Genomic DNA, 16,529 nt, shown 5'->3' with positions numbered 1-16,529 from the left:
GTTTTCATTAAAGTTTTCCTTTGCAAAGTATTTTACAAACACGGAGTGAGGAAAATGTATAAACATTTAGGCCTGTACTACATTGGTTTGGCACTTTTATTTCCGTTTAGTTTAGTATATTATATTATATTTACATGCACTAAGCGTTTTTAAAAAGTGCTGTCATTTTTATCCAGTTGAATTTCATCTCTTTAAACCTTAAATTTGTTTCATTATCTGAACTGTGGTCGATCGTTGGCATGACAAGGGAGGCTGACGGATTGGAGTATCACTGTTTTCTTGCACACGACTAGATACGGACTAGAAACAAAACCAAACAGGATTTGTGAGCACCGAGTGCTTCTATTAGAGCACAAAGCCTCATTTGCAGGTGAAAGCGATGGCACTCGCTTCGCCTTACGCCTTTAGCTTCTTTTGTTCCATTTCGCCTTTTTTGGTGCCAGATGGTCATGAAAATGGGAAACTTCTTTAGAGAAAGGCTATATCTGGCGAAACACTGGCACTCTTTACCTAAACTACAAATGATAAAATCCGAGGAGTGTAAAATTCGTTAAACCTTGCAGATTGATTTAGGTTTTCTACTCAATTTTAGTTTGTGAAAGTCGCGAACTTTCCAGCTCTTCGAGTAATATCGAAACAATAAAATCCGCACACTCTGTTTCACATTTCATTTGTCCTTGTTTATTATGATCAATGTTGTGTTGTTTAGTGAGCCCCAAATAGTATTACTCTAATCACAAATGTGTCATATTATTACCGTTTAAAATATGCTTTATTGTCGTAATGTAATTTGAGACACAATGCAAGACGTTGATACAATTTAAGAGACACATATGGAAACAGATAAAAGTTAAATATTCACAAAATGTCAAATAAAACGACATTTTGTCGGAATAATTTACCCTATCATTTCTCTTCTTTCTAAAAAAACAAAGTTTTCTAATTTTACATATATGAAAGCTGCCATAACACCAATTTTTCCTAACGAATAGATTTCGTTTTGGTCACTTTTAATTTTTCTATATCTTTGTTCTTTTTTATTATCTTTTCTCCAAGCTCAATGACATTAAAGATTTGGCGTGTGGTGGTATCTATGGTAAATGTTATTCACAGATAGTGTGTAGGTAGGGGGAGGGGAGGCAGGTGGTTGGCGTGTAAATAAAAGAAGCCCATTTTGTTCAAGTCTTGGTAAGTGTTTCATTAACGGGATAGCTGAGAGGGTGCTGAAAATGAAGGTCTTATGTGGACAAAGCGGGGTTCCAAGGGCACCTGCCTCCTTCATTATGGAAAGAAAATGGCATTTAAATCCTCCCTATAGCACGCAGCTGCCCGCATATCCCTCCCCACAAACACTAAGGGCGGAACAGCTGAGTCCATCCTATTTAGAGTCCAAACTTTCCTATTTTTTCCCAAAGAGAAAATGTTGACGCTTGAAAAGAGTAGGGCAAACATCTTTTCTGCAGTTTACCCACAACCTCTATTTTCTCCGTTCTGCATATACTTGCAAATTACTTTTATAAACAAAGACACGAATACCAAGTTAGCAAAAATATAATTTAATTTACATTTTGATTCAAAGATACAACGTGGGCTACAGAAAATATTTTAAAACACACGGCTCAAAAATTCTTTACACAATGTTGCAAACAACCCTTAAATAAAGCACACAAATAAAACATATGGGCACAAATAATAAAAACAATAACGATAGCTGTAAATAATAAAAAGTAATGAACTATCTTGAAACATAAATAAAATAAATTAGTATATTTAAAAAAGAAAAATGCTTTTTCTAGTCTATTTAGAGCAGTGTGGCCTAGCCCTCTAAACAGTTTAAACAAAACAACAACTTAAAAATTGCACCGTTTAGACATTGTACTGGAACAAAGTCTATGTTGGAGGAGCCATTATTGCTACATGTATATCTGATTTCAGAAAGGTCTCGTCCCCTTGTTTCTTTTATCCGCTCCGCAGATAAAACCAAGTGGACTGCTGCATTTTCTGTATAGTGCAAAAATCTGTAAAGCAAAGCAAATTACCAAAATTAACACACTAAATAGAAACAACCATTTCACATAAAACGGAGAATTGAACTCTTTCGAGACTGAGTTGGCACGTAAATTACCTTTGTAAATTAGCCCATTAATGGCATGTATTTTGAATGAGTAAATGGGCATCAATAAGGGAGTAAAATAACACGAACACTAGTCATTCAAAGATACGGAATTAATACGTACCATTATCTTATTGTTTTACGTGGCGTCACTTCGAGGCTGGAGGATGTGATGGCTTGAAGGGAGGTACGTTCATCCAACTTGGATTCAATGATCCGCTTTCTTTTCGGGAAGAAATCTGGTGAAAAATCATAGGATTTCATAAGACATTCTTATATGCTGTTTACATTATAATAACAGAAACACGTTCAATTGTTTTTATTTGTCACTTTAAGACATTTACCTGTAATTTGCGGCGTGCTGTTTCTGGTAGACTCTTGGATTAATGTCCTCTTTCGTCTATTTCTGACGACTGAAGAGCGAGCATGTCTCGAGTTGATCGCACCAGAGAGGTTTTCTTGATTCAGATCGCTGGATTTACTCGGGACATCCGCAGGTTCTTGAACAGGACTCCTGGATAACCCGTGAAATCCACAGTCAACGGTGGCGGACGCATCTTCGTTTGCGTTGACAGACACCGCAGCGCGCTCAATCTTATTCTGCACTTTATTTTTGTAGAAACATGGTAAACTGTCCTCTGAAATTTCCTCCCATTCGTAATCTCCAGGTAATGGAGAGTTGCTCTCAAAGTTAAAATTCCACCGGCTTTGGTCTTGCTCAGAGATCTCTTGGAGTTTGCGTTTCATTTCACAATGCAGTTCCTCATGATCTACGGGTCCGAAAAGATTACGACAAGCCCTTGTGCGGGCAAGATGAGGAAATGTCCTCCGTGCAATATGACGCTCCAGGTTATTTGATATGTCCACGTTTGCCATGATGCCTAAAACGCAAAATCTTGAGACCTGAGCCGACGTTCGTTTGGGTCTTGTTGTTTGTAGTCTGTTTATATCTGTGCCGGTCGTTAAAGTCCAGCGTTTTCCAGAGCAAAGGCCTCCGATTGGCTAGACGGACACCACGCCCTGTGTAATAAATCCCCCTACCACTATCAGCAAAGTCACCTCCCCCTCATTTATAACACTACAGCCTGAAAAGGGAGTGGGGGGGGGGGGTTGGTGCTACTACATTATATATAAAATAATATTAAAATAAAACAAATTCAGTTCAAATATTTAATCTCTTTCTTTGTAGGGTAAATTTTTGCCAGTTTATAATGACACATATTTAGAGACTTCTTTAGTATAAAATTAATGCAATATTTGTTTTAATACAAAATTAAAAGTTTTGCGCGACAGTAACTATAGTTCAAATAAATGTAATATGTTGGGTGTGTTTATAAATTGTAGAATGTCACATTTAAATACAAGTTAATATATAAATATTAATACAATACTGTAATCATTTAAATTCCAGCATTACTGATGTGACATTTTCAAATATGACATACAGGCATAGCTTCACATTTTTGAATAGCCTACCAATAGATGGGACCAAAATTGAACCATCTGTTTATATTTTTCTAAACCCCCATTGATACCGCCCAGACATCAGAAAAATATCAGAGTCTGAGTTTTCTATTAAAAAGTAGATAAACATTTCGACGCCTTGGAATTATGTTCTATCTGCCGTCTGAGTAGTCTTGAGAAATTTAGTTTGGTTTTGTGATATGAGGAACAAATCGCTTTTATAATTGAAAAAGAGAGAGACCCTAAATGTATTCCAAATGTACAATATCAACGTTTTTTTGGAACAGGTCAAACGCAGATGGAACCTTCTGCAAAATCACTATCTGCAAAACCTTCATTAAAGCAATATATTTCAAGCATGACAAACAATTTAATTATAACTTGTGTTAAAACATCAAATACGTGTATAATAATGTGTAAAATGTGCATTTACATTGTTTTTATGACACTTATTTCATATTTTAGGATGTTTTTTTCTTGTTCAAGTTAAGCATTAAAGGCCGTGCTAATTGTTTTATCCAAAGAAGGTGAGTCTGATCAAATTACTTTTGGGAATATGGCTGAAAAAAACATAATAATGTTTATTGTTCTAATCAAGACTCTTAACGTTATTGACTATTTGGCATTTACTGCATTAGGAGATTCTATGTAAACTCAGGTATGCTATGGGGATGCTGGCTAGTGTTGTCTATAAATAAATAAAAAAAATTCCAACAAAAACTAAACAAAACAAAAATACTGTTAAAAATCTCGTTAACAAGAGTGTATCCATAAAATAGTCAACCTTGAGGTTTCTTTTTAACATTGTTTGTGTTGCACTGTTTCCTCAGATATTCCCGGTTTTGACTAGATAAGATACAGCTACCTCCACTGGGCATGCGCACTTCAATACCGCATCATTTTTGTCACGCTGAAAACCGTCGATCATGTTTTTTTATTATTGTAAGGTTAGATTTAGGGTAGGTGTAGGTGTTAGCTAATGTAATGTATTGTACTATATGGCGAGATTTTGCACCACTTCCGGCCGTAGCTGTATCCAGTCTAGCCACCGCCGATATTTCCGTCACTGAGGAGTCAGGTCACATGACAAAGAAAGCTGATCCTGATTGGTCCTCTTGCATTCAAAGTTATGATTAGCTCTTGCAGATAGAACCTTATTGAACCAAATTATAATTCGATTTTTTGTATTCTTAAAAAAAGTCCCTAAATGCATACATTTAAAAAACAAACATGGCATAATTTAATACGTGAATAACAAACTTTTGACCAAAATGTCAGACAGAACCTTATAATTCTAAGGCAACGATTTGTTATAGATGTGACAAAAAGTGTCAGCTTCTGAGAGACGACATAGGCTACTTTGCTCATTTAAATTCACACGAACGAAGCATGAAGTGATGGTAGCTACTTTTAAAAAATTAGTCTATTAAAAGTCTATTAATTCTAAAATATCATATTTTTAAAATGTTTTTGTAGCCTATTTTAAATTGACCATCCTGAGAGTCTCACTTTGACCTAAGAAAAATGTTTGTAAGTTTCTCTTTTTCTAAATAAATTGGGAATTCTCACATGGGAATTCAAACTATCGACCTTTATTATACCGCTTATTGTTCCACCGAACTCTTCGTAAGTCGCTTTGGATAAAAGCGTCTACTAAATGTAAATGTAACTATCAAATATCGACATTTGAGCTATCGCTATGGGGAAAACCATTGGTAAATAAGTTTTTAATCTTAATGTTGATGCATTAGTTTTCGTGTCGACCAACGGCGCACGAAGCTCTAGTAGGTTGAGACGCAAAAATGACGTTAAGCTCACTCACAAAATCACCCGCTGTGATTTCGAAAGCTGCGCAAGGAGGAGGGCTCAATTCTCGGCCCGCCTTGGTACTCCCCCCACCAAAACAACAACATTACGGAAATGTATCATCATTCATTCCTGGTAAGTTCACCTTGACAGTGTTTCATTAAAGCAACGGATAGGTTCATGGTCATTTTACTTATCAGACCCGTATCCATGCCACAGGTGTAACTGCTGTTGCAGCCTATATCCTTGCATTTCAGCTCTATGCTGACCTCCATATTTAGCAATTTGATCAACAATAAAACATTAAGAATTATCATGTTTCTTACTTTATTGGAGTGTATTAGCTTAATAACATTAGAATACTGCATCTTTAAAATGCTTTCTAGGCTTTGCTGAATTGCTGAAGTTCATTAATGGTAGCTCTGAAAAAACCGGATCATAGAATACCTTCCAAGCGCCTTCCTTCCTCCTCGTATTGCTACAAAAGCCAGTAGGGCCATATTATGGGTTTTATATGTTGTTTACACGCTGCCCGACATTCATTTGACCAACGACCTCCCCAACAGCGCTCCACAACACACGTATCCGCCCTAGGGCCACATTTTCTTTGAGTTGCTGACATCTAGTGGCCCATTGGGCCGTTGCCACAATTTGTTTGTTTGTTTATACAGTATTTCCGGTCTGTTTGTTTCATGCGTAAGGCTAGGTACTGTCTCATCCATTCCAGTTTTTGAAAACCTGAGAATTTTTAAAGACTTTTCTAACACACTATCAACTCAATGTTTAAAATTAGTTTGAGGCAGAGCATTTATAAACAACCAACTGTAACATTATGTTGTGAAGCAATAAAGCACGTTCTTGCTACTTCTAACCTTGGTAAGTAAGGAACATCCTAACATTTGAAGATAATTTAATTTACATCTTCTATCTCCATCACAAAGGAATGACTAGTACATGCGGGAGATCAAGAGAAAGTGCAGACATATGATATGGCAGGTAAATGGTTCAGTTTATGTAGCAGCGGTCAGTTAGGGAGTGGTTTTGTCAGAATAAACTCCTGATTGACTTCCTGGTGACACTCTAGAGCTGCCCAAGCTTGTGGCGGCCTAAAATAGGCTTAGAGGATCTCGACACAAAATTCTGATATGCCAGGGCTTTACGACACTCCAATGGTAAGTGAATCATTTTAGCACAAAACATTACAGCCAGTTTAAGACCATTTTGTAAATTCTCTGTAAAAAATGCCTGAAAATCGTATCACATTGGTGAGAAAGAAGTCACAGTAAAAAAATTGTTCTATAAGACTATTAGACACGTATAATGACTTCAATTCTGTAAAGATAATACAAATATTTGATGATGTATTTCCAAATCTTGGATTCCACTAAAATGCAGTATAGTATTACTGCCTTTTAATTTAATTGATTTGGGCAAAAAGAGTCACTATAGGTAGCTATAGTTTTTAGGCTGACATTGTATGTTCTCACCTGCAAAGTAATGTTCTTTTAAAAATATGTATTTTTTTAAATGATTATATTTTATTACATATACTAGTACATAAATCATTCAATGATATAATTACTATAGGAACATGCATATTTTCTTGACTGTTGGTGCTGTTTAGAAGGTATGTTTTATATGATAGACCTATTGTCATTTTTCTGTGAGACCTTTAATGCAAATGATCGTGGTTGCGTGCTGCGTTGTCTATGGCATTTTCCTGTCTCGAACATCCCATCCTATCCTCTAGTCAAATCACGGCCGGCACTTCACCACACACACACACACCTATGAACCCTTTGCATAAAAATCTGTGGTAATGTTCAATAGTCAACTGCTGACAAATGCCTCCTTCCAAAAATCAATTGTCTGTTAAGCCACATTTTATTGCATATAAAACTTGTTTATGGTTGAATGTAGTATCACCATTCTCACATACTTTTTTAACAGCTTTCTTTGTTATAGCTTTAAACAGGATTGTGGTGTCATGAATTTAATTAATTTCAACATTTTCATCAACAGAAGTGCTCTCAATGAATGCTTATTAGGATGAACTGCTTGCTTATTGGATCAAAAGCAGACTTTGTCTCTTGAAGTTTTTTGTTCCTTGGCAGAAAACCCAAATAAATGGCAGCCAATAGGAAACTGTAGGTAGGACAAAGAAAATAATTCAAGCATGTTAAGCTTGTTGATAGACATCAGTTATTAAGCATCCTTCAATGACGAATCTGATAGCATTAGGATAAACATCATTAGCTCATTCACATGTGATTTAATCAATAGAAGTTGTGAATTGCCTGAAATGTTTTCGTTGCATTATGCTTCTGTTTCAGAGTGTACCTTTCACTCTTTGTGTCCGTGCCCTTTTGACCACATTAGGGAAACTGATCTAGTATGACTGATGGCCAAAATGCAAATAAGCAATAGAAGTCGATTACATATTGTGTGGAAAATCAACTTTGCCTGCTATTTGTTTTTTTGAATGCTTGTTAAACATTTTACAAGTGTTTTATTAGGTTAACTCATATTTCCATATTCAAACACGTGCAGTTTGATATGTATCCAGTTGAGTTGAGTCTGTATGCCGCCTTCTTTTATTCTGTAATATTTCTTGCTTTCTTTCTCATTCATCTCTCGTTCACCTCAGGCTGGTAAATGCACATGTTTCTCTATTACCTAGGAGGGAGGGGATGTTTGCATGTGTGTTAAGAATGAAAATGAAAATGGCTACTGCTTTACATAAACATTTCCAATCATTTGAAGGATAGAAAAAAACAATTTATAGCTACAATTGCTGTATGCAGTCATACGGTGAATATGAGTGTGATGCATATATATTTAAATTAGGCATAAATTAATTTAACTCTGTTCTCAGGGGGTGTTACGGCAGGGCAGGAGGTGTGTGCAATGTGGAGAATTGTTGAATGAGTCCCAAGAACACGGGTGAGGCTGGTTACATCACCACTAAATAATTGTGCCATTTTCTGTTGATGGTTGAAGATCTGCTTTACGTTGGAACTGAGACCTGTGCCATTGTACATGTATAGTTTCCTCGGAGGATGTCGTTGTTACACCCCAATTACACAGTCTGTTGTTCAAATGGGTGAGAAGGGCAATGAGAGGTTTGAAAAACCCCATTGGACAGATGGGCGGATCGGAGATATTGACTTCACCGGTTCCTTTCGGACTAGAGGCAAGGTACTGTATATGAAGACAGATATTTGCAAAATCATAACTTAAAACTCAAGACGTTCTTGATGAGAGACTGTGCACATTATACACAGAGTTTATTTGTCAGTTCAGTTCGTCAGGGTCACCGGCACAACAGATCCAGCCGAAATCTACCAGATTATGACCAAGAAGTGGGGTCTCGCCCCGCCGCACCTGGTGGTGGGACTAGTGGGAGGTGATGAGGTGGCTCAGATGAAACCCTGGCTGAGGGACACGGTTAGAAAAGGCCTAGTAAAGGCTGCTCAGAGCACAGGTATAAAATGTACTCCTCTCAAATACAAAATGAAAAACAATCTTATTTTGACATCTGACCCTTGACCTACATAGGGGCATGGATTATTACCAACGGTTTGCGTTTTGGCATCACTAAGAACCTGGCTCAGGCTGTAAGAGACCACTCTCTTGCCAGCACTTCCCCTAAGATACGAGTGGTGGCAATTGGGGTTGCTCCATGGAATATGATTCAGAACAGAGAACTGCTGCTTAATGCAAAGGTGACGACTGTCTGCTTCCTATTAACTAATTCCAGTCTTCTTAAAAAATATAAGCATTGATATGACTTGAATGCATCATGTGCCTTGTTATCAAGATAGAGCAAGCATAAAGTTATGCATTTAACAGGCATTATTTTAAATGTTGTTTTTGTTTAGCCTGATCATCCGGCAGCATACCCATCTGAGGATCTCCCTCATGGTACAGAGTACTCCTTAGATTGCAATCATTCTCATTTCATCCTGGTGGATGAGGATCCCCAGAGACCTGGGGCCACTGGAGAAATGAGAGTCAAGATGCTCAAACACATCTCTGAGCAGCGCACAGGATACGGAGGTACGCTTAGATGTTCCCTAAAATCGTGTTTCTATTGAGCTAATTTTGATCTTTTCATGGTTTGGGATGTTTTCAAATTAATTCTGTGTTGTAACAGGTACAGGCAGCATAGAAATACCAGTGTTGTGTCTTCTTGTAAATGGGGAGCCAAGGATATTACAGGTATCCTCACTTAATTTTATTCTAACTATATATCTTATGAGTTGAGGCTGTTGGGTTATATGTACATTTATGCCCTTTTTTCAGGGAATGTACAAGACCATTCAGAATTCTACACCATGGCTGGTTTTGGCTGGCTCGGGAGGCGTTGCAGACATATTAGTGACTCTGATGGACAGAGGATGCTGGGATGCCGATGTGGTCCAGGAGCTGTTGCTTAATACCTTCCCCACTGGCCTACACAACATTGAAATCCCTTTCTGGGTCAAACTGGTAATGAACAACTATTTACAATATTTTAAATAATTAAACAGTTTCCTAAAACATTGCACATTTTGCCCATTAGATCCAGAGAATTTTGGACAATGGTCACTTATTGACAGTGCATGACCCAGAGCAGAACTCGGAGCTCGACACAGTCATTCTCAAAGCTCTGGTTAAGGGTAAGTAATTGTGATGTTAAACCAACAATTTAAGTAAGAGAATATACTTTTAATGACACTTTTTGAAGCTATTTAAAAACAACTAGGTGCATTTCTCTCCCATTTTAATGCTTTTTAAAGGTGTAGATTTCTGTAAAACGTTGTCTGTGTGTTTATTGCTGTTCTTGTGTTATGTCTGGAATCAGCTTGTAAAAGTCAGAGTTTAGAAGCACAGGACTTTCTGGATGAGCTGAAACTGGCTGTGGCCTGGAATAGGGTGGACATCGCTAAGAGTGAGATCTTTAACGGAGACATTGAATGGAGTGTAAGAATTGTACTCACCTTTAAAGTCTGCTGCTGTTTTCTGGCCCTCTTTTTATTGTTTTACAAATGGTATGTGTTCAACTATTGTAGATCACTTTAAACGAATGTTTTATCTTGTTTCCCCTCATTCTTTCTTAGGCACAAGACCTGGAGGACGTGATGATGGAGGCCTTGATGAATGATAAGCCTGACTTTGTGCGTCTGTTTGTGGATAATGGAGTAAACATGACTAAGTTTCTGACTTATGGACGTCTTCAGGAGCTCTACTGCTCTGTGTCCGAGAAGAACCTGCTTCACACCCTGCTCCTGAAAAAACATCAGGTTAATTTAGCCAGCACGCGGACATCTGGACATCCCTGCACTGAACCTGGAGACCGCAGGCCTCTGTTTACTTTCTATGAGGTCTCCAAATTGCTCAAAGATTTTCTACATGACACCTGTAAGGGTTTCTACCTAAAACTTCCAGTGGTAAGACTTTTTAGGACTCTGTACAACACTTATACAACTTATACAAAACGTACACAACCACTTATACAACACTCACCATGCTATAATTCTGCTGTTTTATGCTTATCTGTTAAGGCGGGGACAGGGAAAGGAAGACATGGCCAAAAAGACCTCCAAGACTTGGACCGACGTTGTGAGTACCCTTGGAGAGATCTCTTTCTTTGGGCTATCCTGCAGAATAGACAGGAAATGGCAAACTACTTCTGGGCCATGGTGAGACAACAAGACAATTTGTGTGATGTAAACTTTACACAGAAGATGATTTACATTGATCTTCTTTCTTATCGGGAAGCTAGTGTCCCAATGGTTACCAATTGGCTGCAGTACAGTATCATAATGACCACATTAGCAGAGTTTACAATGAACAAATGTCTTATATTTTAAGTCTCCTACGTATGTTGTTGCAATTTGCATAACCAACAAAAGCCGAGTAGGACTATCTCTGCATGCATAATAATAAAAACTACTACAGGTGCTCTTGTTTATTTCTAATTTATGTCTGGTACTTATGCAGTTCTTTATTATGTGTATCAGGGCCCAGAGGCAGTGCCTGCTGCTTTGGTGGGCAGTAAAATTATGAAGGAAATGGCTCATCTGGCTACCGAGGCAGAGTCTGCTCGCAGTATGAAGAACGCCAAGTACGAGCAGTTCGCCATAGGTGAGAATTAAACAATTATGATTCGGAACATCTCTATATAATTTACAATACAAAACATCTGCTGTGGTGTTTGATAAATGTGCAGCTGGCTGAGCATGACGCTGGTAAATGCCATCTCATAAAATGTATGCATTGAATGTGTAAAAGCATGTGTCAAATGCACTAATGGTAATGTGAAAACCCGAAGAACATTTTTATGAGTTCATATAGGTTACTATAAGTGCTAAACTAATGTTTATTTTGTATCAGATCTGTTTAGTGAGTGTTTCTCAAACAGCGAAGAAAGAGCCTTCACTCTGCTGGTGCGCAACACACGCTGTTGGAACAAATTAACAATCCTAAATCTCGCCACGGAAGCAGATGCCAAATGTTTCGTCGCACATGATGGAGTCCAGGTAAGAGCTAATTTCTTCTGCATTAGCATACACCTTTATTGTTGCGTGATATTAAATGAGGATGCCTGACAGGCCCTACTGACCAAAGTCTGGTGGGGAGCAATGAGAACCGACACTTCCATCGCTAGACTCGTGCTGACGTTCTTCATCCCTCCCCTCATGTATACCAATCTCATCAAATTCAAGTGAGGCTCTTCTCATTATCAATTCCATGTGTGTCACTAAATAGAAGATTAAATTGTTTTATATTTGTGTGATTGTGTGTGTCACAGGGCGGAAGCTGTAGAAAGCAAAGGTGAAGGAGAGCCATTTGCCGAGCTGGATAGTTTGGAAACTGAGCAAGCCCTGTTGCTCGTAGATGACCCAGCGTAAGCTTAATTTCTTCTTATAAGAAATACAATTTGAATTTGAAGACATAATCAAAATTGTTTCGTCTTGTTCCTCAGTGCTATGGCAGGTGGCAAAGACCCTGCCGCTCGAAGCTTTTTTAATGATATGCTGCGACAATGGAACAATTTCTGGTGCGCTCCAGTCACAGTGTTCCTGGGAAATGTCATCATGTACTTTGCATTCCTTCTCTTATTTTGCTACGTGCTTCTTCTGGACTTCCGTCCACCACCACCGCTAGGCCCGACTGCAGCCGAGATCCTCCTCTATTTTTGGGTTTTTACCCTGGTGCTGGAAGAACTTAGACAGGTGGGATAAATAACTTTTAATTTGATTGTTATTTAAGTTTTATGAGATGTTTATGAGAGTAACAGCCTGGGAGAAGATGCTGCTCTCATTTGATGAAAATTGCGCGAAAGAGTCATTTACAATACAGTTTTATATTATCACAATGTAGTTGTAAAGGTGTCAAAGAATTTAAGTGCCTTGTAAACTACATCATCCACAGACCGGACAGCTCTGTAGGTAAATTGCAGTGGGTTCAGTTTGGGGTGTACTTTGAGGTAGATTAGCTCAAGAAATTCAAATGACCACAGAGGTCAAGATTTTGTTTGATGTCAAGTCAGAGATCAAACATGCATGTGGTGCAGAGTTAGAATTTATTTTAACACATAATTGATGAACAATCTTTCATTCACAGAGTTTCTTCACGGACGAGGACATGAGTATTCTGAAGAAATTCAAGCTATATGTGGAGGATAACTGGAATAAGTGTGATATGGTGGCCATCTGTCTCTTCGTAGTGGGGGTTACCTGCAGGTATGACCAGATAATGTTGTTGTTTAAGTAGCTCCGATAACAGTATTGCACCTAATGTTAATCTCCTTATTTTGTCTAAAGGATGTCCCATGAAACATACGAGGCTGGCCGCACAATTCTTGCTTTAGACTTCATGGTTTTCACATTAAGGCTCATTCACATTTTTGCCATCCACAAGCAACTTGGGCCCAAGATCATCATTGTGGAAAGAATGGTGATGCTGAGCAATTGTCTTGGGCAAAGTTATAAATTATTATAAGAAGAGTCATCTTCTAACCCCCTCAATGTTGATTTACAGATAAAGGACGTTTTCTTCTTCCTCTTCTTTCTGAGCGTGTGGCTGATCGCGTATGGAGTGACGACGCAGGCACTCCTTCACCCCAATGACCCGCGCATCGACTGGGTTTTCCGCAGAGCACTTTACCGCCCGTATCTGCATATATTTGGACAGATTCCTCTGGAGGAAATAGATGGTACACTGACAATATTCTTGCATTGTAATACACTGTTTGCAGAAAGCAAGCTCTTTAAATAGCATTTGTTTGGTGAATGCTTTAGTTGAACTTGGATACAAAGCTGGTTTAATAGTTAGTCTGTTATTTCATTTATTTAAAGTGATATTTTACCTTCATTTAAAAATGAATCATTTAAAATTCTGTCATAATTTACTCACCCTCACTACCAAAGTAGCAAAAATTGCTTTATACATTTTATACTGTTGAACGCAAAAGATGAAGCAAACAGAAACTTTTGACTGCTATTGTCATTCCTACTGTGGTAGTCAATGGTGGCCAAGAACTGTTTGGTTACAAGCATTCTTCCATATCTTTCTCTGTAGTCATCAGAACAAATAAATGTATACCAATTTGGAACAACTCTAGGGTGACTGAACTCTAAATGATGATAGAAATTTGTATTTTGGGGGGAACTCAACTGTCTCTAAATGTTTGGCTATTTAATAGATTTACCTCTAGGTGGTGCTATTGAAGTGTAAACTTTACTGTTTTTCTTTCTGTATCCTCCCAGCGGCCAAAATGCCAGATGATAACTGCACTGATGATGTGCATGAGATCGTAATGGGTACTCTGCCACCCTGTCCGAATGTCTATGCCAACTGGCTGGTCATTCTGCTGCTTGTCATCTACTTGCTGGTCACTAATGTGCTCCTCCTGAATCTCCTAATTGCCATGTTCAGGTCCAATAATGTTGCTTTTTATGTGTTCATTTAACTAAAAATGACTTTCACAAATCCAAACTGAAATGTAACAGTTCATATCACTTCTCCACAGCTACACTTTCCAGGTGGTGCAGGAGAATGCAGACATCTTCTGGAAGTTTCAGCGCTATAACCTGATCGTAGAATACCACAGCCGTCCTGCCCTGGCTCCGCCCTTCATCATCATCAGCCACATCACCCAGGTTCTCTTGAGCTTTGTCAAAAAGACAGAATCCCAACAAGATCTTTTGGGCAAGTAAATCCTCATGGTTTTTGTGCCAATTCACATTTCATGTCTACTAACAAAACACAAAATACACGGTCATACAAGACAAGCACAGATAATATTAAAAGAAACTGTTGACAGATATATTTGTTCCCCTTTTTGTGAGTAGAGAGGGAACTGCCAGTTGGCTTGGACCAGAAGCTAATGACATGGGAGACGGTGCAGAAGGAGAACTACATGGCTAAACAGGAGTGTGAGCTTAGGGAGAGCAGTGCAGAAAGACTGAAATGCACTTCCTCTAAGTGAGTTACAAAAGATGTTAACACATTGCAAATGTAGGTAAAAGATTACTGGTAGAGCACTGCATTAGCAGAACAAAGTTTGTAGGTTCGCTGATCTCCGAGCCTCGGGTACTACACAATCTTATAATGTTATATGCGCTGTAAGTTGTAAATAAACACTGTGTAATACGTTGAGATGCTACTTGTGCTACAGGTGAGCCAGCTGATATATTCAGTTTTATGAGCATGTGTATAATAATATAATTTTACATCCTTGTTATTTGATACTTCATAGGGTGCAGAGTTTGCTGACTATGGTTGGGGGGTTTAAAGAGCACGAAAAACGCATGGCAACAGTAGAGACTGAGGTAAAGTCAAGAAGTAGCTACTGATTTCATATTTTTATTGGTTTAACTGCACAATGTCAGCACTGTATGATTTTACTGAATTTAAACTGTAGGTAAGGTATTGTGGAGAGGTGCTATCCTGGATTGCAGAGTGTTTCCACAAAAGTACCCTAAAGTGTGACCGAGACGTGCCTAAAGCCCCAAGTAAGGCTTTGTTCACTTTTATATACTTTGTCCTGTCTTGTCTCTCCCTTTCTGTTGTTCTCTTTCCTGCTATGTCTTAGTTTCGTACTAGTTTTTTACTCAGGGTAAAACTGTGTTTTCACAGAGTCTATTGCCAACTCCAGAAACCAGCAACAGCAGGAAGCCAGACGACAGCAGCCTTCAGGATCTTCGGGATATGGTGCCGACAAGAAACTACCTTACCATGATCAGTGATCTACTTAATATGTAAATGTTTTAAAATGATTGTGAGATCATTACTTGTCACATTGGGGTTATGTTGGAGATCTCGTTTTGCACTTTTTTGCATGTGCATCATTTAATAATGAATACATTATTTTCTAATGCCTCTTTTGTAACTATATTACTATGATAAAGTATAAATCACTATGATTTTTTTGCTGCAGAAAAAATAATAAAAAAACTATTTGAAGTGCATTAAATTATTTTATGTTTATTATGTGCAAATAGTTTTCTTTTTTTCCATAGAAATAGACAAAAATTGATTAGACTTTTAATTAATACTTTTGTACTCTACCAATAAAACTGAGAAATCATTGCTAGCCTGCACCAAATGAGGAAGTGAGTGGATGCCACACAGTCCTTGTACACCATTTAAAGGGATAGTTCACCCCAAAGATCTTTTACCAGGGCTGCCAACTTTTGAGTTCAGCTTGGAGTTAGATTTTCCACCATTAGGTGCAGACTATCTGACATTCGGAACAAACACAAAAACACAACAAAAACCCTTTAATAACAAGTGTATTGCGATTGTCAAAACATTTGATAACATAATTTCATTACTTTCTATTTAGATAAACTGTCCCTTAAAATGTTTAGCAGGCAAGACATGGATTTGTCATACAAAGGTTTAAGACACTAGAGAAATAAAGAAACACAAAGGAAAACATCTCTATTAGAATTTATTGTAAAATAAAGTGAATTTACTTGGTTACTATTAAATTCAATCACACTGTGGCATTTTGAAAAACAAATAAGCTTTTAAGCAGTTATTTCACATATGTAATTGCACAACACAGAACAAATGGTGGGTATGACCCTGTGTGAGAAAATGGATGTGTGGCGTTAGAGCGTCAGAACAGAGTAAATTGCGTTGAGTTGAC

General features: G+C 38.0%; 2 protein-coding genes across 2 annotated transcripts; one reads left to right on the top strand and one right to left on the bottom strand.

The window, feature by feature from the left end:
• Positions 1-1,542: 1,542 nt before the first annotated feature.
• On the bottom strand, positions 1,543-3,049 carry cdkn1ca (cyclin dependent kinase inhibitor 1Ca). The gene is made up of 3 exons (XM_079467908.1): positions 2,458-3,049; positions 2,238-2,352; positions 1,543-2,018 (listed from the first exon to the last, which is right to left on the bottom strand). The coding sequence occupies exons 1-2, from the start codon at positions 2,987-2,989 to the stop codon at positions 2,240-2,242; spliced, it is 645 nt and encodes a 214-aa protein (XP_079324034.1). The 5' UTR covers positions 2,990-3,049; the 3' UTR covers positions 1,543-2,018; positions 2,238-2,239.
• Positions 3,050-5,433: 2,384 nt separating this feature from the next.
• Positions 5,434-15,860, top strand: trpm5 (transient receptor potential cation channel, subfamily M, member 5). Its single transcript, XM_079450520.1, has 26 exons — positions 5,434-5,518; positions 8,259-8,326; positions 8,431-8,581; positions 8,687-8,867; positions 8,942-9,108; positions 9,265-9,442; positions 9,540-9,604; positions 9,689-9,874; positions 9,948-10,044; positions 10,230-10,348; positions 10,486-10,815; positions 10,930-11,067; positions 11,389-11,512; positions 11,762-11,907; positions 11,980-12,092; positions 12,180-12,275; positions 12,354-12,603; positions 12,995-13,113; positions 13,195-13,327; positions 13,412-13,586; positions 14,140-14,308; positions 14,403-14,581; positions 14,725-14,857; positions 15,132-15,204; positions 15,297-15,387; positions 15,512-15,860. The coding sequence occupies exons 1-26, from the start codon at positions 5,498-5,500 to the stop codon at positions 15,619-15,621; spliced, it is 3,612 nt and encodes a 1,203-aa protein (XP_079306646.1). The 5' UTR covers positions 5,434-5,497; the 3' UTR covers positions 15,622-15,860.
• Positions 15,861-16,529: the final 669 nt, after the last annotated feature.

This window comes from Barbatula barbatula (genome assembly GCF_947034865.1).
Source record: "Barbatula barbatula genome assembly, chromosome: 1".
NCBI lineage: Eukaryota > Metazoa > Chordata > Actinopteri > Cypriniformes > Nemacheilidae > Barbatula > Barbatula barbatula.
The sequence above is the reverse complement of the archived record's forward strand: the minus strand, read 5'-3'. Positions and strand labels throughout refer to the sequence as shown.

Coding starts and splice junctions, on each gene's coding strand:
- cdkn1ca (XM_079467908.1), bottom strand. CDS start 2,989: ATGGCAAACGTGGACATATCAAATAACCTGGAGCGTCATATTGCACGG. Junction 2,353..2,457: donor CAGCACGCCGCAAATTACAG/GTAAATGTCTTA, acceptor ATTTTTCACCAG/ATTTCTTCCCGAAAAGAAAG.
- trpm5 (XM_079450520.1), top strand. CDS start 5,498: ATGTATCATCATTCATTCCTG. Junction 10,816..10,929: donor TCTACCTAAAACTTCCAGTG/GTAAGACTTTTT, acceptor TTATCTGTTAAG/GCGGGGACAGGGAAAGGAAG. Junction 12,604..12,994: donor TGCTGGAAGAACTTAGACAG/GTGGGATAAATA, acceptor TTTCATTCACAG/AGTTTCTTCACGGACGAGGA.